Source organism: Tachyglossus aculeatus, chromosome 2, assembly GCF_015852505.1.
Source record: "Tachyglossus aculeatus isolate mTacAcu1 chromosome 2, mTacAcu1.pri, whole genome shotgun sequence".
Classification (NCBI taxonomy): Eukaryota; Metazoa; Chordata; class Mammalia; order Monotremata; family Tachyglossidae; genus Tachyglossus; species Tachyglossus aculeatus.
Genome location: NC_052067.1, coordinates 114,983,417 through 115,006,888, shown reverse-complemented (window position 1 = coordinate 115,006,888; position 23,472 = coordinate 114,983,417). Strand labels below are relative to the sequence as shown.

At 42.7% G+C, this 23,472-nt stretch overlaps 1 protein-coding gene across 2 annotated transcripts in view; it reads right to left on the bottom strand.

Annotated features, from left to right (window-relative positions):
- The window catches only part of TDRD3 (tudor domain containing 3), a 227,101-nt gene that overhangs the window by 129,631 nt on the left and 73,998 nt on the right, over positions 1-23,472 (bottom strand). Inside the window, exons 3-4 of one of the 2 annotated variants that reach the window (XM_038767674.1) lie at positions 21,612-21,677; positions 2,696-2,856 (exon numbers count right to left, since the gene is read on the bottom strand). In XM_038767674.1, the coding sequence (XP_038623602.1) occupies positions 2,696-2,856; positions 21,612-21,677 (227 nt within the window). The remainder of the gene's footprint in view (positions 1-2,695; positions 2,857-21,611; positions 21,678-23,472) is intronic. The other variant, XM_038767681.1, reaches the window with a different exon arrangement.

The following is a 23,472-nucleotide window of genomic DNA, read 5'->3' as shown; positions in this document are numbered from 1 at the left end:
CTCAGTTATCTCATCTATAAAATGGGAGTAAGCTCCATGTGGGACACGGACTGTGTCCAACCTGATTAGCCCATATCTACATGAAGGCTTCGTACAGTGCCTGGAACATAGTAAGTCCTTAACAAATACCATTAAAAAACAAACAAAAAACATACATATCTCCTCTCATAGAAAACTCAACATATTCCCCGAAGCACTAAAACAGAAACTAAGTATGACCTAAAACACCAACTTCCAAGTGGTAATTAATATCATTAAAAAACTAAAGAAGAGTGATGCCACATTTACTTTACAGGCACACACTTTTATTTCCACAAAAATCATGGGAGAAGAATCTCAGGGTTCAACCCATAAAGCCCAAAGAAATGCATAATCCCTTTACTTTCTGACATAATTGGCTCAGTGGTAGGGACTTTTCAAGTTTATTTGTTTTTTATCCCCTCAAAAATTAAGTAATGAGATGCAGAGAAAATTAAATAATAAACATAATTTCAACATCAAAGATATGCTTTCATGGAGAAATGCATATCTTCTATGGCTTCTCCACAGGAGACAATGCAGTTTAGCTCAAAACAACAGCGATCCTATCACTACTGCAACATATACCGAACAGAGCAAAGGATTTGTAGTGGTCTCTGCCACAGACTGGTGGCAATCTTCGAAAATGCCACTCTAATGGGAGAAACAATGTGCGGGAGTTAGAGGATGTCTTTCCGGGTATACGGATTTTTCTTGACGACCGTGTTTTGTTTTTTTCTGAGATGGTTTGGAGGGCCCACTATTTGGTATCGTGGCTACCAGACAGTTTTAAGTAACCAGTTGTCCATGGCTGGGCACAAAATACCTAACACTTCAGGAGGCTGGGCTCTCATTCACTAACATCAGCTACAGTCCTGCAGCTCTACCCACCCTTTCTACCTTACCCGGCCAGGAGTAGCCAGGAGGCCAGGCTACCGATGCAAACTACGGGTCACGCTGGGTACCAACAGCAGAATCACCAATCAGGTCTTATAAGCAGCCCCCGCCACCATCGTGACGCCTGGATTCAGTTGGGGCTAGGACTGTGATGTGGCAAACCCTGCCTGATGCTTCCTGTCTCTTTCCCCATTTTTAACCCTTCAGGCTTCACATCTTGCTCATCCCCTCCAGTTTCAGCCCTGGCCAGCGCCAATCCACCATAAGGAAAGGAGGCAGGGAGAGTAGGACGGCCACGTATCTACAGTGGCTGATCTGCGGCTCACCCATGTAATTCACCTGGCCCAAACGGCTGGTAGTGGTTGCAAAGCTGGGCTGGTAAAAAATCTGTTTTGTGAATAAAAGGCAAGTATAGTGGGGTGTGGGGCAGGGTACAGATACCATATGTCCATTTATTTGTACTTCCCAAGCGCTTAGTACAGTGCTCTGCACACAGTAAGCGCTCAATACGATTGAATGAATGAATGAATATGCACTACTTAGCACTGAGTGTGCTGTGTAAACAGTAAGCACTTAATAATTGCTAGTACTACTATTACGCATAGTACTGGCACAAGATCTCTTTAATTTCACTGTGTTTCTTGCTGTCACACTTATCAACAATTCATTAACATTACGCAAGGAACATATTGTAACTATTCAGTATTCACTGGTACAGGAAGTTTCTCACGTAATGTTATTGAATGACTGACACAGTAAAAACATGAAGAGCAATTCAATCAGAATGCCAGGTTCGAAACACTGATCTTATGGTTACAGCAAGCTTGAAATAGTTACGAAAATATCCATAACATAAATTATTGAAACTTCCATTTAACATAATCAACTGTTTCAAAATGCTTCCAATTTTTTCGTTACAAAAATTGAATTCCTCCCAGAACTGCAGGGTCCCTAGCTCTCTTTTTTCCCATCTGCCTCCAGTGTTATTAACTGCAGTTTGCCAATCATAAACATGCCTGGAAAACCTCAATCAGTTAAGAAGGGAAAGATGAATATACACACAGAAAAAAACAGTTCCAAAAATACTTAAGAATTTTCTTTTTTATGGTAATAGCTCACCATCAAGCTAAGCTTCAAACTGCAGCTCCTTTTTTATTTTTTAAGGTTTAAACATCAACTCTAAGTAAGCTTTAAGTAAAATATTAGAGCATCTTTTAAAATGTGATAGACACAATAAAGTCCATTTATTTGTTCATTCGACCTTGACTGTCATCTTTTATGCGCTTAGTACAATGCTCTGCACACAGTAAGCGCTCAATAAATACGACTGAATGAATCTTTTTAGGGATACATTCAGTTACATAAAACTGTACAAGATTGGAACGGAGACTTTGATCCAGTTTTTGTTTTGTTCTGTTTTTAAATTTAGCTTATCCAATCAGGATTACCTGTTTTCTTTGAAAGACCCAGTAATTCTATAAAAGTGAAAAAGCACACTCCTTAACACACCAGAACATATTACATTTCTAATTTTACAACGAATTAGGAATAAGGGAGGGGAAACATCATTTTTCCACTATTCCCATCCACTGTGCATCTATCAATGGGATATATGTCCCCTATATGTCTCCTAAAACTGTAGGATTATAATGGCTTATAAAAACAAAAGGAAAAAAATAATTTTAATTTGTTTAGCACGTTTAGTGACAAGTAATATTAGAGCCATTTTTTAACAACACTTTGAAAAGGACCGTAAAAACAAAATACAGATGCTATTCACCTTATTTTTGACATGAAATTCATTTCTATTGCCATGCAGTTAATGTGGCCATCAGTCATCTGCAAACGGAGCATTCTGGGTGCAGCCTGAGATTCTTCATTATCTTTTGGGGCAGCAACATTGCGGATTTTTTGAATTTGCAGAACACACGGTCCTTCGAGCTGTAAAAACAAAGCAGGGTGGATAAAAAGAGTATGTTCTTACTTGTAGCTTTCAGAATTACTATAACTAATGATTATTTTCAATGTTCTAGTGTCTCAAATTCAAATAAATACATCAAACACACTCAATTTTTACATAAAACGAAAGTCATCAGGGGCAATTCCATACATCCACATTCAAAAAGAAAATATTGTTAACAGGGCTGTGGCAGAAAGAACTGAGGTACTTTTGAAAAGCACACGTCAGTGTGTTACCATTTTCAGAAAGGAACAAGAGATCAAAAAACTCAAAGGACTGAAAAGTTAGAGTCTATGATCAAACGTGGACTGTCAATGGGTGTTAGAAGTGCGTGGTTCGGGCTCTTCACCATTCTGAAGTTTTAAAGGATTTCTTCCCCGGTTAGTTTTGAAAATTTTCTATGATGACTCTGATTTCTCTTTATGGCGTGTAAAGGTTAGAGAAATGAAGTACACCCTCTTCTGGTGTCAAATAGGGAGAGCTCTCAATAGAAATAAATGGCCTCATTTACCAAGAAATGTCTTCTATCTTGTCTTTGATAAACCTGACTTGCAGTGTACTTATACTAATTCTCTCCTTCAAATTTAACTGTATTTCGCTGGTGCTGAATTGAAGGGAGAAAATGTTTGAGCTGATCACTGTTCTCCCATAGGGCACCTCCCTTGAACCAACAGAATAATGCTATAAACTAGCAAATTTGGAGAATTAACCCTCATTTTCCTTACTCCCTCTCCCATCTGTATCACCTGCACACTTTATGTTAGCCCACCCTCAGCCACACTGCAGTTACGGATATAGACATTAAAATAAATTATAGCTATCTCCCCCTCCAAGACTGTCAGCTTCTGGTGGACAGGGTACGTCTAGCAATTCTTCTGAATTGTACTCTCCGAAGCTCTTAGTACAGTGCTCTGCACACAGTAAGCACTTAACAAATAGCAATGGTTGAAAATACCACTGATTGAATGGTTTCCAGTATTTTGGAGAAGCCAGTAAAATTGCCTTTGAAAAATACGTACCTAGAAGCTACGAAGATCTACTCACAGAAAATAAAGTCGTTTTGTAAGGTCAACAAATGTTCCGCTGGAGCTCTCTGCACTTCTGTTCTACCACTTGTCTGCTGTGTGACCTTGGGCAAATTACTTCATTTCTCTGTGCCTCAGTTACCTCATCGGTAAAATGGGGATTCATTCATTCAGTCTTATTCAGTCATTCAGTCTATTACTCTATTTATTATTACTCTATTTATTTATTATTACTCTATTTATTTATTTATTTATTTATTTTACTTGTACATTTCTATCCTACTTATTTTATTTTGTTGGTATGTTTGGTTCTGTTCTCTGTCTCCCCCTTTTAGACTGTGATCCCACTGTTGGGTAGGGACTGTCTCTATGTGATGCCAATTTGTACTTCCCAAGCGCTTAGTACAGTGCTCTGCACATAGTAAGTGCTCAATAAATACGATTGATTGATTGATTGATTCATTGAACGCTTACTGTGTGCAGAGCACTGTACTAAGCGCTTATTAAGACTGTGAGCCCCATGTGGGACAGGGACTGTGCCCAACCTGATTACCTTGTATTCATTCATTCAATCGTATTTATTGAGTGCTATGTGCAGAGCACTGTACTAAACGCTTGGGAAGTACAAGTTGGCAGCATATAGAGACAGTCCCTACCCAACAACAGGCTCACATCTGCCCCAGCGCTTAGAACAATGCCTGGCACACAGTAAGCGCTTAACACAAACCATAATTATTATTTCTTCTGTATCTGACACGCAGTAAGATTAAAGTCCGCTGTGCTTCACTGCCATATGAAGCCCCATTGTAATTTCATGGGCATGTCACTGAGAATGCTTCTCAGGATTTGAGGACTCTAGCCAGGATCTTGCCAACAGTGCAGAACAGTGAGATCCTGCATAATTTCCAGTCAGCTATTTCTTCTTTCTGCTTGAAGAAGAGGATAATGGTGGCACTGCTGAAACTGTGAGACATTTCTTCAGCTAAGGAAGAATTGTGATGTTGAGGAAGTGTTCTCCCCTCTGTAGATCTCCGCTTGCCTAACATAAGAGCCTGGAGCTTCACTCTTCATCCTTCCAATTGCAAATATTGCCAAAATACCTTCGGACAAGTGCACCGTAAATGGTCCAACAGGTTCACACGTTATATACCTATTCATTTCAAGATAAATACATTATCCATTTGTTTTGTTTACCATTACTGCCAGAATCTAGGGCAGGGCCCAGACCACTGGGCCTGGATCTAAGAAACGGATAAAGGGAAAAAGCTCAAGACTTTCATAAAGTCCACCACCACACACCCAACTTGTTCCCACAATGCTCTTTTAATCCTTTTTTTAAAAAAATAAAATGGTATTTGCTAAGCACTTATTATGTGCCAGGCCCTATAGTTAGTGCTGAGATAGATACACGCTAATTCATTCATTCAATCGTATTTATTGAGCGCTTGCTGTGTGCAGAGCACTGTACTAAGTGCTTGGGAAGTACAAGTTGGCAACATATAGAGACGGTCCCTACCCAACAGCGGGCTCACCGGTTGGACACAGTCCATGTCCCCCATGGGGTTCACCTGGGTTCTAATCTCAGCTCCGCCATTTCTCTACTGTGTACCTTGGGCAAGTCACTGAACTTCTCTGTGCCTCAGTTACCTCACCTGTGAAATAGGGATTAGTAATAATAATGATGGCATTTGTTTGCCCCATGTGGGACAAGGACTGTGTCCAACCCAATTTGCTCATACCCTCCCCAGTGCTTAGAACAGTGCCTGACACATAGTAAGTGCTTAACAAATACTACTATCACTATTATTATTCCAACCCAGGGGGTTGAAGAAATCAAGATGACTGAGGTGGATGAGTCAAGAGCGAGGTTTGCTAACCTTAAAAGGTTAGCTTGGTGGATGAAGGGTTAGGGAATACCAGGTGAAGACATCATATAAGGTGAAGAAGCAGTGTGGCTCAGTGGAAAGAGCATGGGCTTTGGAGTCAGAGTTCATGGGTTCAAATCTCGGCTCCGCCAATTGTCAGCTGTGTGACTTTGGGCAAGTCACTTAACTTCTCTGTGCCTCATTTACCTCATCTGTAAAACGGGGATTAAGACTTTGAGCCCCCCATGGGATAACCTGATTCATTCATTTATTCAATTGTATTTATTGAGTGCTTACTATGTGCAGAGCACTGTACTAAGCACCTGGGCACAAAGCACAGTTGCTCAAAGCACAACTAAGCACAAGTTGGCAACATATAGGGATGGTCCCTACTCAACAGCAGGCTCACAGTCAAGAAGGGGGAGACAGACAACAAAACAAAACATATTAACAAAATAAAATAGAATAAATATGTACAAGTAAAATAGAGTAATAAATATGTACAAACATATATACATATTTACATATATACAGGTGCTGTGGGGAGGGGAAGGAGGTAAGGAGGGGGGAAGGGGAGGGGGAGGAGGGGTAGAGGAAAGAGGGGGCTCAGTCTGGGAGGCCTCCTGGAGGAGGTGAGCTCTCAGTAGGGCTTTGAAGGGAGGGAAGAGAGCTAGCTTGGCGGATGTGCGGAGGGAGGGCATTCCAGGCCATGGGGAGGACGTGGACCGGGGGTCGATGGCGGGACAGGCGAGAAAGAGGCACAGTGAGGAGGTTAGAGGCAGAGGAGCAGAGGGTGCGGGCTGGGCTGGAGAAGGAGAGAAGGGAGGTGAGGTAGGAGGGGGCGAGGTGATGGACAGCCTTGAAGCCCAGGCTGAGGAGTTTCTGCCTGATGCGTAAGTTGATTGGTAGCCACTGGAGATTTTTGAGGAGGGGAGTAACATGGCCACAGTGTTTCTGCATAAAGATGATCCGGGCAGCAGCGTGAAGTATAGATTGAAGTGGGGAGAGACAGGAGGATGGGAGATCAGAGAGGAGGCTGATGCAGTAATCCAGTCGGGATAGGATGAGAGATTGAACCAGCAGGGTAGCAGTTTGGATGGAGAGGAAAGGGCGGATCTTGGCGATGTTGCGGAGGTGAGACCGGCAGGTTTTGGTGACGGATTGGATGTGAGGGGTGAACGAGAGAGTGGAGTCAAGGATGACACCAAAGTTGTGGGCTTGTGAGATGGGAAGGATGGTAGTGCCGTCAATAGTGACGGGAAAGTCAGGGAGAGGGCAGGGTTTGGGAAGGAGTTCAGTCTTGGACATATTGAGTTTTAGATGGCGGGCAGACATCCAGATGGAGATGTCTTGAAGGCAGGAGGAGAAACGAGCCTGAAGGGAGGGAGAGAGAGCAGCAGCAGAGATGTAGATTTGGGTGTCATCAGTGTAGAGATGATAGTTGAAGCCGTGGGAGCAAATGAGTTCACCAATGGAGTGAGAGTAGAGAACAGAAGGGGACCAAGAACTGACCGTCGAAGAACCCCTGCAGTAAGGGGATGGGAGGGGGAGGAGGAGTCCGCAAAAGAGACTGAGAATGAATGGCCGGAGAGGTAAGAGGAGAACCAGGAGAGGACAGTCTGTGAAGCCAAGGTTGGATAGCGTGTTGAGGAGAAGGGGGTGGTCCACTGTCGAAGGCAGCTGAGAGGTAGATGAGGATTAGGATAGAGTAGGAGCCGTTGGATTTGGCAAGCAGGCGGTCATTGGTGATCTTTGAGAGGGCAGTTTTGGTTGAATGTAGGGGATGGAAGCCAGATTGGAGGTGATCGAGGAGAAAGTTGGCGTTGAGGAATTCGAGGCAGCGTGTGTAGATGACGCATTCAAGGAGTTTGGAAAGGAATGGTAGGAGGGAGATAGGGCGAACTAGAAGGGGAGGAGGGGTCGAGAGATTTTTTTTTTAGGATGGGGGAGACGTGGGCATGTTTGAAGGCAGAGGGGAAGGAACCAGTGGAGAGTGAGCGGTTGAAGAGGGAAGTTAAGGAGGGGAGGTGGGATGGAGCGATAGATTTCATAACATGAGAGGGAATGGGGTCAGAAGCACAGGTGGCCGGAGTAGCACTTGAGAGGACTTGAGAGGCAGACATCACCCATGATGTAGCATCTTTGGTTCCTAGAAATACAGTGCAAACTACTGGATATCACCCCCTTTGCCTGTTGAGAAATATGGCCCAAACTCCCACTAAATTATCAGTTCTTCCCTCATAGCATCTCCCAGAAGTGCCCCCCACTCAAACAGCTGCTCTTTAGTACAAGATTATAGTCACGGCTAGACTTTTGGGCTCACTGGTCCTTCTGCCTTCAATTTTCCTAAGTGACGGGTAGATACAAGTTTATCAGGTTGGGCACAGAGAGCACTTTAGAGGAGGGAGGATCATCTTGTAACCTCCCCAGTGCTTAGAACAGTGCTTTGCACATAGTAAGCGCTTAATAAATGCCATCACTAAGTAACGTCGGGTAAATTGGCGGAGAGTCTGAGAAGCAGGATGGCCTAGCGGATTGCACAGACCTGGGAGTTAGAAGGACCTTGGTTCTACTAAATATGATTGAATTGTCTGCTGGGTGATCTTGGGCAAGCAACTTCTCTGTGCCTCAGTTATCTCATCTCATAAAGACTGTGAGCCTCATGTGGGACGCGGACTGTGCCCAACCTGATAAACTTGTATCTACCACGTCACTTAGTACAATGCCTGGCACATAGTAAGTGCTTAACAGATACCATTAAAAAAAGACAATTCTGAGGAGTTTCTGCTTGATGCAGAGGGATGCAGGGAACCAATGGAGGATTATGAAAAGCAGCAAGATGTGTGTGAGCAATGCTTTGGGAAGATAATCCATACAGCAATACAGCAGCATGTTGTATGGATTAAAGAGAAACCAAGTTGCAAGCAGAAGGACCAGTGAGCACAAAAGTCTAGCCGTGACATAATCTTTTACCAAAAAACAGCTGTTTGAGTCGGGGGCACTTCTGGGAGATGCTATGAGGGAAGAACTGATAATTTAGCGGGAGTTTGGGCCATATTTCTCAACAGGCAAAGGAGGTGATATCCTGTAGTTTGCACTATATTTCTAGCAACCAAAGATGCTACGTCATGGGTGATGTCTGCCTTTATTTCCCAATGAAAAGCTGGCCTTTTCTCGATCCCTTTCCTGGCTGTCCTGAGTGCCAGTAGCTGCTCCATTATGTCCTGAGAACAGTTCTGATCATCTGGTAAATTTATCCAATTATTTCCTCATTAGTGCTTTGTGGAATCATTCAACCAATGGCATTTGAATACTTTCAGTGTGCTGATCAATGTATTAAATGCTTGCAAATTCACTTCTCCAATGTCAACCTACTCACTGTACCTTGATCTTATCTATTTCACCACTGACCCCTTGCTCATTTGCTGCCTCTGGCCTGGAACTCCCTCTTCCTTCATATCCTACAGTATCACTGTCCCCACCTTCAAAGCCTTATTAAAAGCACATCTCCACCAAGGGGCCTTCCTCATCTAAGCCCTCATGTCCTCTTCTCCCACTCCCTTCTGTGTCACTACTGCACTTGGATTTGTACCCTTTATTCATCCCACCCTCAGCCCCACAGTGCTTATTTATAAATCCATAAATTATTTATATTAATATCTGTCTTCTCTCCAGACTGTAGGCACCTTGTGGGCAAAGAACATAACTACGTACTCTGTAATATTGTACTCTCCCAAGCACTTACTACAGTGCTCTGCACACAGTAGGCACTCAATAAATACGATAAATTGATTGATTGCTAAACACATCTCTGTCCTCAAGGACTTTATTCATTCATCCAATCATATTTACTGAGTGCTTACTGTGCACAGAGCACTGTATTAAGTGCTTGGAGAGTACAATTCAGCAACAAAGAGAAACAATCCCTACCCAACAATGGGCTCACAGTCTAGACTTTATAAGCTAATGAAGAAGACAGAGAATAAAATAAATTATAGAAGAAGCAACGGAGTAAATGACAGGTACAAAAATTCATCGGGGGCGGGGGTAAGGGGTTTGGGAGTTTAGACACAAGTGCATTCGCAAGGTGATGCAGAAGGGAGCAACACTGTTATATGTACTCTCCCAAGCAGTTAGTACAGTGCTCTGCACACAGTAAGTGTTCAGTAAATATCACTGACTGATTGACTATTTGACTGAAAGTGCTCATGAGACAATATGGTTCTGGTCGGCTTTGAATACAGAGAGAGTGGCAGTCTGTCCGATATGAAGAAGGAGGGAGTTACAGGCCAGAGGAAGGGTGTGAGTAAAGGGTCGGCGGTGAAACAAATGAAACAAATGAGATAAAGGTATAATGAATAGGTAAGAGTTGGAGGTGCAGAGTTCGAGGGGTGGGTTGTAGTAGGAGATCAGTGAGGTTAGGCAGGATGGGGAGGGGTGACTGAATGCCTTAAGGCTGACGGTGATGAGTTTCTGAGTGACGTGGAGATGGATGGGCAACCAAAGGAGGTTTCTCTCAGACACAGACAGAAACACACACACACACTCCCTATCTCCCCTGCCACTTCTATCTGATTACAACTTATGTCTGTCTAACTCTCTGTTTTGAACATAAGCCTTAAGGGACTGAATCTTTCGCTTTTATTTTCCAAAGCACCTAGCACTGAAAAAATACCAGTCATTCAACAAGTACTACAGAATGACTGGACTAAGCGCTTGGGAAGTACAAGTTGGCAACATATAGAGACAGTCCCTACCCAACAGTGGGCTCACAGTCTAAAAGGGGGAGACAGAGAACAAAACCAAACATACTAACAAAATAAAATAAATAGAATATATCCTTTGATAAACAACCCCCGCTCCCTACCCTGATTGCCCTACATAATTAACCCACCCCCAAGGATATACTCTAATGGTCAGAGTCAGTGACTCATGTGTACCCAGCAGGGTTCCTCTCCCCCTCGTCCCCCTCTCCATCCCCCCATCTTACCTCCTTCCCTTCCCCACAGCACCTGTACATATGTATATATGTTTGTACATATTTACTACTCTATTTTACTTGTACATATTTATTCTATTTATTTTATTTTGTTAGTATGTTTGGTTTTGTTCTCTGTCTCCCCCTTTTAGACTGTGAGCCCACTGTTGGGTAGGGACTGTCTCTATATGCTGCCAACTTGTACTTCCAAAGCGCTTAGTCCAGTGCTCTGCACACAGTAAGCGCTCAATAAATACGATTGATTGACTGATTGATTACCGAGCGCTTGGGAGGGTCGAGAAACTGAGAAGTGGTGATATAATAGTTATGGTATTTGTTAAGCGCTTACTCTGTGCCAGGCGCTGTACTAGGTGCTACAGTGGATATGAGCAAATCAGGTTGGACACAGTCCTTGTCCCAAGTGGGGCTCACAGTCTCAATCCCCATTTTACAGATGAGGTAGCTAAGGCCCAGAGAAGTGAGGTGATTTGCCCAAGGTCACACAGCAGACAAGTGGAGGAGCCAGGATTAGAACCCATGATCTTCTGACTCGCAGGCCCGTGCTCCATCCACTACGCCATGCTGCTTATATATATATATATATATATATATATATATATATATATATATATATATATGTATATATGTATGTATATATATATGTACACATCAAAACAAGTAAATAGGCATCAATAAAATTATAGATATATACATAATAATAATTAGATATATACATAATAATTATTATAATAATTACAATAATAATAATGATGACAATTATTAAGTGCTTACTATGTGCAATGCACTATTCTAAGTGCTGGAGAGGTTACAAGAGAAGCAGCGTGGCTCAGTGGAAAGAGCCCGGGCTTTGGAGTCAGAGATCATGGGTTCGAATCCCAGCTCCTCCAATTGCCAGCTGTGTGGCTTTGGGTGAGTCACTTAATCAATCAATCATATTTATTGAGCACTTACTGTGTGCACAGCACTGTACTAAGCGCTTGGGAAGTACAAGTTGGCAACATATAGAGACGGTCCCTGCCCAACAGTGGGCTCACAGTCTAGCTTAACTTCTCTGTGCCTCAGTTACCTCATCTGTAAAATGTGGACGAAGACTGTGAGCCCCACTTGGGACAACCTGAGCACCTTGTAACCTCCCCAGCGTTTAGGACAGTGCTTTGCACATAGTAAGTGCTTAATAAATGCCATCATTATTATTACAAGGGGATCAGGTTGTCCCACGGGGGGCTCACAGTCTTCATCCCCATTTTACAGATGAGGTAACTGCGGCCCAGAAAGGTTAAGTGACTTGCCCAAAGCCACACAGCTGACAATTGCCAGAGCCAGGACTTGAACCTATGACTTCTGACTCCAAAGCCCGTGTTCTTTCCACTGAGCCACGCTGCTTTTAGACTGTGAGCCCACTGCTGGGTAGGGACTGTCTCTATATGTTGCCAACTTGTAATTCCCAAGCGCTTAGTACAGTGCTCTGCACACAGTAAGCGCTCAGTAAATACGATTGATGATGATGATAAGTGATGCGGGGCAACTGCACAGACATCTACTACTTAGTGAGAGGAACTGGGAAAAAGCCAAGAGATAAATATTTTAATTTCCTAACGCTAAAGGTTCAGTACTGTGAAATTATTGTCCTAAGATGATAGGTACTCTTTTGGCACAGTCTATTACTTTGAAAAATTTAGAAAGTTGCTCAGAACACGGAACAAATTAGAAGAGTGAGAACGTGCTCAAGTCCTTATATTAAAGTATTTACATCTTCTAGGACTTATACTGGTGTAAGTATACCCTAATATTTGACTCACTCACAGAATATGTACCTGAGGTTTAAGGACACTAAATTGTAATTTTAAGGCAGTGACGCCACCCTGTGGTTAAATTTGGAAATACCTACATATTTGTTGCCATGCAACCTTGCAATATCTCTTCTGACATAAAAATCTAATACATAATGTACATTACTCATATAAAATTAAAATATGCACATAGAACCTTTTTACATTGCCTTATAGCATGCTTAGAGAACTGACAAGTTGCAAACAAATGAAAAGCTGCTTAGCTTCAAAGGGGCATTGAAAATAGGCTTGGATTTTGGACATAATCAATCGTATTTATTGAGCACTTATTGTGTGCAGAGCACTGTACTAAGAGCTTGGGAAGTACAAGTTGGCAACATATAGAGACAGTCCCTACCCAACAGTGGGCTCACAGTCTAAAAGGAGGAGACAGAGAGCAAAAGCAAACATACTAACAAAATAAAATAAATAGAATAGATATGTACAAGTAAAATAAATAAATAGAGTAATAAATATGTACAAACATGTATACATATTTACAGGTGCTGTGGGGAAGGGAAGGAGGTAAGATGGGGGGGATGGAGAGGGGGACGAGGGGGAGAGGGAGGAAGGGGCTCAGTCTGGGAAGGCCTCCTGGAGGAGGTGAGCTCTCAGTAGGGCCTTGAAGGAAGGAAGAGAGCTAGCTTGGAGGATGGGCAGAGGGAGGGCATTCCAGGCCCGGGGGAGGACGTGGGCTGGGGGTCGATGGCGGGACAGGCAAGAACGAGGTACGGTGAAGAGATTAGCGGCAGAGGAGCGGAGGGTGCGGGCTGGGCTGGAGAAGGAGAGAAGGGAGGTGAGGTAGGAGGGGGCGAGGTGATGGACAGCCTTGAAGCCCACGCTGAGGAGTTTCTGCCATAAATATAATAACCAAAAAAAATGGGTCACAGGACCTACCTATGACAGTTGGATTTGTATGGATAACCTGACTGGTTTTATTCTATCCACCGGAGACCAAAAGGAGAAATGGGCTTCAATTACATCATGGACAAACTACCGGTTAAGTTTGCCCATGATCTGAAGATGAGAGGCTAAACAGTGCTGGAAAAAAAAAAATTACTCTTGGAATAGAGACAGCTCCCGCTACCCCAGCAGTGGTGGGCAGACTTTTTAGGGGCTGGGGGTTTGACCTGAGTACAAAGGCACACCACCTCAGAGCCCTGATGCAGAGTAAAACTGTTGGAGTAGAGCAGAGGCTGCTGCTGGGATTCAATGAGGCTCAGGGCTGAAGACTGGACAGACAGTTCCCCCACTGCATTTTTCCCTCCCACCCCCCAAAGTCACCACCAGCCACCCCTGAGTCCCCTGCCACAGCTGCAGCATGCCCACATCCCCCAGGATCACCTATTCCAGGGCTGTTTCTTTCACCTGGGCTGAGTTCCACCCAGTTCAAGTTTACTTGCAACACCCAGTTCTGGTTTATTCCAACACTGAATCGGATAACTTTTCAGGGTCCTATCTAGCAAAATGATTCTCTGCATCCGTGAAAAAATACTGTGTTTTGTTTATGAGGCACAACAGAATCATGAAAAGAACAATGAAGACAGTGTAGTCGATGGTGATGAGACATGATTTCTTCTAGCAGAAGCAATGTTGACTTTCTCCCAATATGTTGGCTTTAATAAAGAGTATACTTGGATTTGCACACTTTATTCATCCCCCCGCCCTTAGCCCCACAGCACTTATATACGCATCAGTAATGTATCTATTTATATTGATCCCCATCTACCCCTCTAGACTGTATGCTCATTCTGGGCAGGGAACGTTTCTGCCAGCTCTCTGGTACCGTACTCTTCCTAAGTGCTTAGTATAGTGCTTTGCACACACTAATTGTTCAATAAACCATTGATGAAGATGATATTAGAAATCACCTATATCAACCAATGGTATTTATTGTGCGCTTACTGAGTGCAGGGTACTCTATTAAGTGCTTGGGAGAATACAACACAACAATATAACAGATATATTCCCTGCCCACAATGAGCTTACAGTCTAAAGGGGGAGCAACCCTACTTATGGATAAGTGACACTGGCAATCTGCCAGTTTTCCAGTATAGCAGCCATTTGTAGAGAGTGGGTCATTCACAACAGAAGTTTGCAGCTTGCCTTCAGTTCCTTCTGAACTCTCGGTAGTCACAGTATTTGCTAAGTGTTTATGGTGCACAGAGCAATGTACTGAGTGCTGGGAGAGAATACAGGGGTGGGATTAGATGTGGTCCCTGTCTCTCGGAGACTCAAACTCTCAGAAGGATGTCAAGGGATTTGCTTAATTAATCAATCATATTTATTGAGAGCTTACTATGTGCAGAGAACTGCACTAAGAGCTTTGGAGAATACAATATAACAGAATTGGCAGAAACGCTCCCTGCCCACAACAAGCTTACAGTCTGGAGAGGGAGACAGACATTAATATAAATAAATATGGATATGTACCTAAGTGCCCCTGAAATGAGGGGGGATTGAATAAAGGGTGCAAATCCATACTCAAGGGTGACAGAAGGGAGTGGGAAAAGAGGAAATCAGAGCTTAGTCACAGAAGGCTTCTTGGTGGGAATGTGATTTTAATAAGATTCTGTAGGTGGGGAGAGATCATCAGTCAGATATGAACACGGAGAGCGTTCCAGGCCAGAGTAAGGATGTGGGCAAGAAGTCGGTGGAGAGATAGACAAGAAACAAGTGCAGCGAGTAGGTTGGCATTAGAGTAGTGAAGTGTGTGGGCTGGACTGTAGTAACAAAGTAGAGAAATAAGATAAGGGGGGCATGGTGATTTGAGTGCTTTAAAGGCAATGGTAAGGAATTTTTGTTTGCGCTTATATGGATGAGCAGACACTGGAGGTTCTTGGGGAGTGGGGACACATGGACTGAACATCTTTTGTAAAAAATGAACCAGAGAGCAGACCAGAGTAGGGAGAGACAAGATATACAGATGTCAGCAAGGAGGCTAAGGCAGTAATCAAGACAGGACAAGACAATTGCTTGGATTCACATGGTAGCAATTTGATGGAGAGAAATGGGCAGGCCTTAGCCAAGTTGTGAAGGTTGAATCGACAGGATGTGGTGAGAGACTGAATATGTCAGCTGAATCAGAGAGATGAGTCGATAATTAAACCAAGATTATAGGCTTGTGGGACAGGGAAAATGGTGGTGATGTCTTCAGCGATGGGAAAATCAGCAAGACGACAGAGAGTAGATGGGAGACAAGGAGTTCTGTTTTGGATGTGCTAAGTCTACATGTAGTTTACCAATCTGTTCTAAAATATTCTATGCAGTTCCTTTAGCCCCTGACATAGAAAAGTTTGGGTATGAGAATCTTCCTAATATAATTCCTCAACAAAAAACTTAGCTCCTCCCTAGTTAACCTCTTCAACGCCTACTAGCTTGTAACTTTCCTATTTCTCCTCCTCTAGACTACAAGCTCCTTGTAGGCAGGGAACATGTCTACCAACTCTGCTGTACTGTACTTTCCCAAGTGCTTAAGCAGCTTCTGCATACAGTAAGAGCTCAATAAATTCCACGGATTGATTAATTGATAACCCACTTCTCATGACTCTCCACAAACCCACCTATTTAGAATGAATTATTTATTCATTCAATCGTATTTACTGAGTGCTTACTGTATGCACAGCACTGTACTAAGCGCTTGGGATGGATAATACAACAATAAACAGACACAATCCCTGCCCACAATGAGCTTTCTCTTCTCAAATCTCATAGGCCAATCTTTTCTTTCCTTCAAAGTCCTCCTATAAAGCCATCTCCTCCAAGAAGCACTCCCTGACAACTCCCCATCTTCCGAGGTAAGCTACTCCATCAGACACTGGGCATTCATGTGTTTATTTGCTATGCATTTGTCTGTTTTTTTTTTTTAATCAATGCTTTCTATTGAACATTTACTGGGTCTAGAGAGCACTTTACTAAGCACTTGGGAGAGTACAACAGAGTTAGTAAATTAGATCCCTGCCCGCACGGAGCTTACAGTCTAGAAGGGGAGACAGACATTAAAATAAATTACAGATATGTACAAAATTGCTATGGGGTTGAAGTTGGGGTGAATAACAAGTGACTAAAGGGTGCGGATTCAGGTGCATTAACGAAGCAGAAGGGAAAGGGAGTAGGGTAAAAGAGGACTTAAACAGAAAAGGCCTCTTGGAGATGTGATTTAATAAAGCTTAGAAGGTGTGGAGAGTAATGGTCTGTCATACACGAAGGGGGAATTCCAGTCCAAAGGGGGGATGTGGACAAAAAGTCAGCAGCAAGATAGATGAGATCGAGGTACAATAAGTAGGTTGGCTATGAAGGAGCGAAGAGTGTGAGCTGCATTATAGTAGGAAATCAGCTAGGTAAGATATTAGGGGTGAGGTAATTGAGTGCTTTAAAGCTGATGGTAAAGTGTATGTTGTTCAGGCACTTTTATTTCATTTTTTTCTGGTGAAGCACATTATCTGGGCCTTAAAACTGGTGTGTTGTAATAACTTTGGGGTTCCTAGTCAATCATTTTTTTCAACTACCCATACTTCCTGAATCAATCAATGACTCTTAAGCACTGTAATAAATAAAATATAAGCAAACACATTGGTCCATCTTCACAGAACTTATAATCAAATGTGTCATGTGTCTACAACAGTAACTGGTACTGAATAATGCTGCTGTTAATGACAATGATGATGAAAAAGTGGAGGAGAAGAGAAGGAAAACTTTGGTGATGGTGGGTGGAAAAGAGTGCTAACGTACAGAAAGTGGAGGCGGACATCCTAGAGTTTAGGCAGGAATGGGAGCAGGGATGGAGGGTGCTGTTGTTTCCTGAGAATCCTTTTCCAGGATAGATATGGAAAAGGGATCTGTACATATCTCTGAAAGGAAAGCAGCACAACAAAGCATACCTTTATACCTCTCCCATTACAGGAGAACCACCTTGAGGGCAGGTGCTTAGTTGGTGCTCAATAAATTATAATAATAATTATGGTTTTTGTTAAGTGCTTACTATGTGCCAGGCATTGTGCCCACCAACTGAAAGAATAGCCTTAATTTTGAAATTTAATCCCCAAATTCCTTAAAATATAGAAGGGTAAATTGAATTTAGAAATTAGTCTTTAAGCTTTTATCATCATCCAAAATTAAAGCACTAAGAACCTTTAAGAGGAAAATAATTCCACTAATCTGTGCCAAACGTAAGTGCCTTACATGTGTGCTTTATTGATGAATAAATGAAGAAAATGGAATTAATTTTCACAGTTATAGCCAAGCACACTAAAACAAGCAATGCAAGAAGTTGCATTTTGAGTTTTTAAAAGATAGATTACAATTTACCTCAAAGTAAAAACCCAAACTCATTTTTCTAGTTCTGCTTATTAATGCAAGGCATTTGGATCCCCCTGGCCAATCTCTGGACCAGGATACTGCTGAGGAAGGACTCATGCCAACTCTGAGAGTGCTGGGGTGGAAGACTTGGGTTACTGGAGGAAAATGTAAGAGATGTTAAAGGGAACATTACATTAAGTATGCTTTGACAAAGGAAAGAATATTAGCCCCTGCATATTTTCTATTTTCCTTTTATCCTTAGATTTCCTCATTGAAGACTAGCTTTGCATTTATCAACAGCTATTTTCTCTTCTACATAGACCACGAAGCCCACGCAGGACAGGGGCCACGCTAGACCTGATCATCTTGCATCTACCTCAGGACTTGGTACAGTGCTTGGCACATAGTAGGCGCTTAACAATTACCATTATTACCAGTATGATCATAAGTACTCAATAAATACGATGGAATGAATAAATGATCATCATTTCAGGAAATTGTGAGGCTGGCCCAGATTATCCCCAGAAAACACGGCAGCATTTGGCCACCGGGAGCAAGTCACGGTGCACAAATGGCTAAAGCAAGAGGTATATATTTACATTCCCTGGCAGTCACTCATGGCAAGGTGGCTCACCTGGGCACTTGAAGATAACATCGGCTGGATCCTAGACAATTCCACAGAAGGACTGAATGACCGGGAAAGGTGAATGGGTTCAAACCAGCAGACACTGTTTCTCTGCCTTTCCCCTCCAAACTGGAGAAGCTCGCCTCTCCCCCTCGTCCCGCTCTCCATCCCCCATCTTACCTCCTTCCCTTCCCCACAGCACCTGTATATATATGTTTGTACATATTTATTACTCTATTTATTTATTTATTTTACCTGTACATATCTATTCTATTTATTTTATTTTGTTAGTATGTTTGGTTTTGTTCTCTGTCTCCCCCTTTTAGACTGTGAGCCCACTGTTGTGTAGGGACTGTCTCTATATGTTGCCAACTTGTACTTCCCAAGTGCTTAGTACAGTGCTCTGCACACAGTAAGCACTCAATAAATACGATTGATTGATTGATTAGCTGGGGAATCTAACCAAAGAATCACCAGGCTGAGGGCTGTCTACTAGGAAATAAATGAATGTTGCTAAAACTGGGGTTGATGATGATGATGATGGCATTTATTAAGCGCTTACTATGTGCAAAGCACTGTTCTAAGCACTGGGGAGGTTACAGGGTGACCAGGTTGTCCCACAGGGGGCTCACAGTCTTCATCCCCATTTTACAGATGAGGGAACTGAGGCACAGAGAAGTTAAGTGACTTGCCCGAAGTCACACAGCTGACAATTGGCGGAGCCGGAATTTGAACTCATGACCTCTGACTCCAAAGCCCGGGCTCTTTCCACTGAGCCACGCTGCTTCTCTAAGTACTCACTTAGAGACTACAGTACTAGATAAGGGGCAGTCTGCAACTACACCAGGAATTTCTGGCTAAACTAACAAAGACTTTACATTATGCTTTAAGCATTTCTGTATACAGAGCGAAAATGTTTGTAACTGACTTACTGGCTCCTAGGGAAAGAAACTGCACTATTCTTCTTGGGAGATGGAGGAGGCTTTTGACTATATTGCCCAGTTGGTTGCATCTCAGAGAAGCAGTGTGGATCAGTGGAAAGAGCCTGGGCTTTGGAGTCAGAGGTCATGGGTTCAAATCCCGGCTCCGCCAATTGTCAGCTGGGTGACTTTGGGCAAGTCACCTCACTTCTCTGTGCTTCAGTTACCTCATCTGTAAAATGGGGATTCAGATTGTGAGCCCCCCGTGGGACAACCTGATCACCTTGTAACCTCCCCAGTGCTTAGAACAGTGCTTTGCACATAGTAAGCGCTTAATACATGCCATCATTATCATCTCAGGGATGCGAGTGTAAGCAGCAAGCAACCCAAAAATCTCTCATGCATCTTGGGGACAAAATATTCAAAGCAATGGGTAGGAGAAAGAGAGAATTACTTGGGAAACTTGAGAAGCAGTGTGGCCTCATGGAAAGAGCAGGAGCCCGGGAGTCAGAGGACCTGCGTTCTAATGCTGGCTCTGCCACTTTTCTGCTGTGTGACCTGGGGCAAATCGCTTAACTTCTCTGTGTCTCAGTTACCTCATATGTAAAATGGGAACTGAGACTGTTAGTCCCAACTGGGACATGGCCCTTGTCCAACCTAATTACTTGTATCTGCCCCAACACTTAGTTCGGTGCCTAGCACGTAACAAGGGCTTAATACATCACTTAAAAAAACAACAAAACTAACCCCCCGAAAAAAAAAACTCCAGGACTGGAACTATTCAGAAAGGATAGTGTACACAAAGTAACCAAAGTGTCCACTCTTGTCTCAGGTTCTGCTCCGAAAGAAAGTCTAGGCACAGGGAAGTTACACCATTTGAACCTCAAGGTTCCAGTTCCCCTCCCCTAACCCCATCCTTGGATGTATCCTAATTGATCCACCGTGGGCCAGGAGTCATTTAATAATAACGATAATGGTATTTGTTAAGCGCTTATTATGTGCCAAGCACTGTTCTAAGCACCAGGGTAGATACAAGGTAATCAGTCTGTCCCACATGGGGCTCACAGTTTTAATCCCCGTTTTACAGATGAGGTAACTGAGGCACAGAGAAGTTAAGTGGCTGTAGGAAACGCTGGGGTGGATATAAACAAATCAGGTTGGACACGGTCCCTGTGGGGCTGCGGTGCTCACAGTCTCAATCCCCACTTTACAGATGAGGTAACTGAGGCACAGAGAAGTTAAGTGGCTGTAGGAAACGCTGGGGTGGATATAAACAAATCAGGTTGGACACGGTCCCTGTGGGGCTGCGGTGCTCACAGTCTCAATCCCCATTTTACAGATGAGGTAACTGAGGCACAGAGAAGTTAAGTGGCTGTAGGAAACGCTGGGGTGGATATAAACAAATCAGGTTGGACACGGTCCCTGTGGGGCTGCGGTGCTCACAGTCTCAATCCCCATTTTACAGATGAGTTAACTGAGGCACAGAGATGTGAAGCTGACTTGCCCAAGGACACGCAGCAGGCGGGTGGTGGGGCCGGGATTAGAAACCATGATCTCTGGTTCCCAGGCCCGTGCTCTAACCGCTACACCATGCTGCTTCTCATTTTTCCTCCAAACCTCTGCAAAAACAGCAGAGTCCAATCTGGGTTATATTTCCTCTGAAGTGAGAGGAAATGTCATAACAATCAAAGTGAACAGCAACTGATACTCAAATCTAAACAGCTGGCAACTTCACTACAAATTGATTTAGGGAACAAAATCTGGCTAATATTGCTGAAAAATGTCATGCTAACTCCTTTCCCCCCAACATACTCAAACAAAATGAATATAATCTAGCAAGAAGTACATAAAAAAAAAAACTGGGTGGTCAAAATAAATGTCATTCTTCACAATGATATTCCAATACAGCATAATGTATTGAATTTCATCAAATTCCAATTCTCTTAAAATAGCAGAGGATTGTGCCCAACATGAAACAATTCCATATTTCTTCTGTAAATCAAAGCCCTTTTTTACCAACTTTGAAATCTATTTAAGAATATCACACTACAAATAAGATTAAATCATAAAGTGTGTTATAAACACACACACACACACACACACACACACACACACATCCCACCTTTTCCCCTGCTGACAAACTGAAAGAAAGGATAAGTTGGCAAATTTTAGTACCTTTTCTACCTTTCCACCATTGATGTCACTTGGAAGGAATTTTTTGCCGATAGTTCTGAGATCTGTCTAAAATAAAAATAAAATAATTAAAATGAATAATAAAAGGAATATAAATTGTTTAAAATTTGAATTATTTAAAAAAGACATGCTTGGTTTTCTTGGTTTACCTGGACAAAAGGAAAGCAATGATCTTTGTAACTGTATTCTACTGAAATCCCTTTCATTAAAAATGGTTAAAGAGAAATTGTCCTTTTTGAGGCCACAAAAATCAGACCAACTGAAACACTGATATATTCCTAGATGACAACTTTTTTATTTAAAGGGTAATATCTTAACTGAACATCCTAGAAGAAAGCAGTATAACACCCCAAATTCATCTTATGTTTAATACTACATAAAATCAATTGCAGTTGAATATGTTCAAGAGCACGGCTTTGGGAGTCAGAGATCATGGGTTCTAATTCCGCCTCTGCCACTTGTCAGCTGTGTGACTTTGGGCAAGTCAATTAACTTCTCTGTGCCTCAGTTACCTCATCTGTAAAATGGGGATTAAGACTGTGAGCCCCATATGGGACAACCTGATTACCTTTTATCTACCCCAGTGCTTAGAACAGTGCTTGGCACATAGTAAGCGCATAACAAAAACCATCATTATTATTTCTATACTGTGAGCCCGTTGTTGGGTAGGGACTATCTCTGTTGCCAAATTGTACTTTCCAAGTGCTTAGTACAGTGCTCTGCACACAGTAAGTGCTCAATCAATACGACTGAATGAACTGAATGAATGTTCAAAAAATTTATTACTATACCACTACTCTACAAAATCTCTAATAGTATATAAATATGTTCAGGTAAATTACAAAAATACAAAAAAATTACATGTGAAAATGGAGGAAAAGGACTACAGTGAGGAACGTAGCATTTTTGGTATGAAGAGCAATGGGCATCTTAGTCACATTCACTGGTTCCTCTTCCACCTCGCACCTCCTATCTGAGTCTTCTAGACTGTGAGCCCACTGTTGGGTAGGGACTGTCTCTATATGTTGCCAACTTGTACTTCCCAAGCGTTTAGTACAGTGCTCTGCACATAGTAAGTGCTCAATAAATACGATTGATTGATTGATTGAAGGTGCTTGTCAAGGCTCTGTTCTGGATGTCTTTTAGGAGTATTTGGAAGATGTGGAGCCTGATGGATTAATGAAAATTCTAATGTGAACTAATGTGAATTTAAGGAAAGCTAGTCAACTCACAAGACTCCACCTACCATAATAGTAATAATAATAATAATGGCATTTGTTAAGTGCTTACTATGTGCAAAGCACTGTTCTAAGCGCTGGGGGGATACAAGGGTGTCCCACGTGGGGTTCACAATCTTAATCTCCATTTTAGAGATGAGATAACTGAGGGCCAGAGAAGTTAAGTGACTTGTCTAAGGTCACACAGCAGATATGTGGCGGAGCCGGGATTCAAACCCATGACCTCTGACTCCCAAGCCCGGACTCTTTCCACTGAGCCACGCTGCTACCATCTCTAAGACTATCAGTCCCTCCCCACTCCTGCCCCTTCTTCAACTCTCCCATCTTCCCCAGCATTATCTCTGGAGATCTCCTGCCTTCTCTCAAAATCTACGCTCTCCACATATGTATACAAGCCCATTACTTCGCAACTTATCAAAACACTTGCTACCTCCTTTCTTCCCTCCCCAACTGCCATTTTCAACTGTCCATCCTCCAATGGTTTCTTCCCCAATGCTTTCAAATATTCCGGTGTCTCCTCTATCCTAAAAAAAACCCTCCTTTGACCTCACAGCTCCCTCCAGTTATCGCTCCTTCTCCCTCCTACCATTCCTATCCAAACTCCT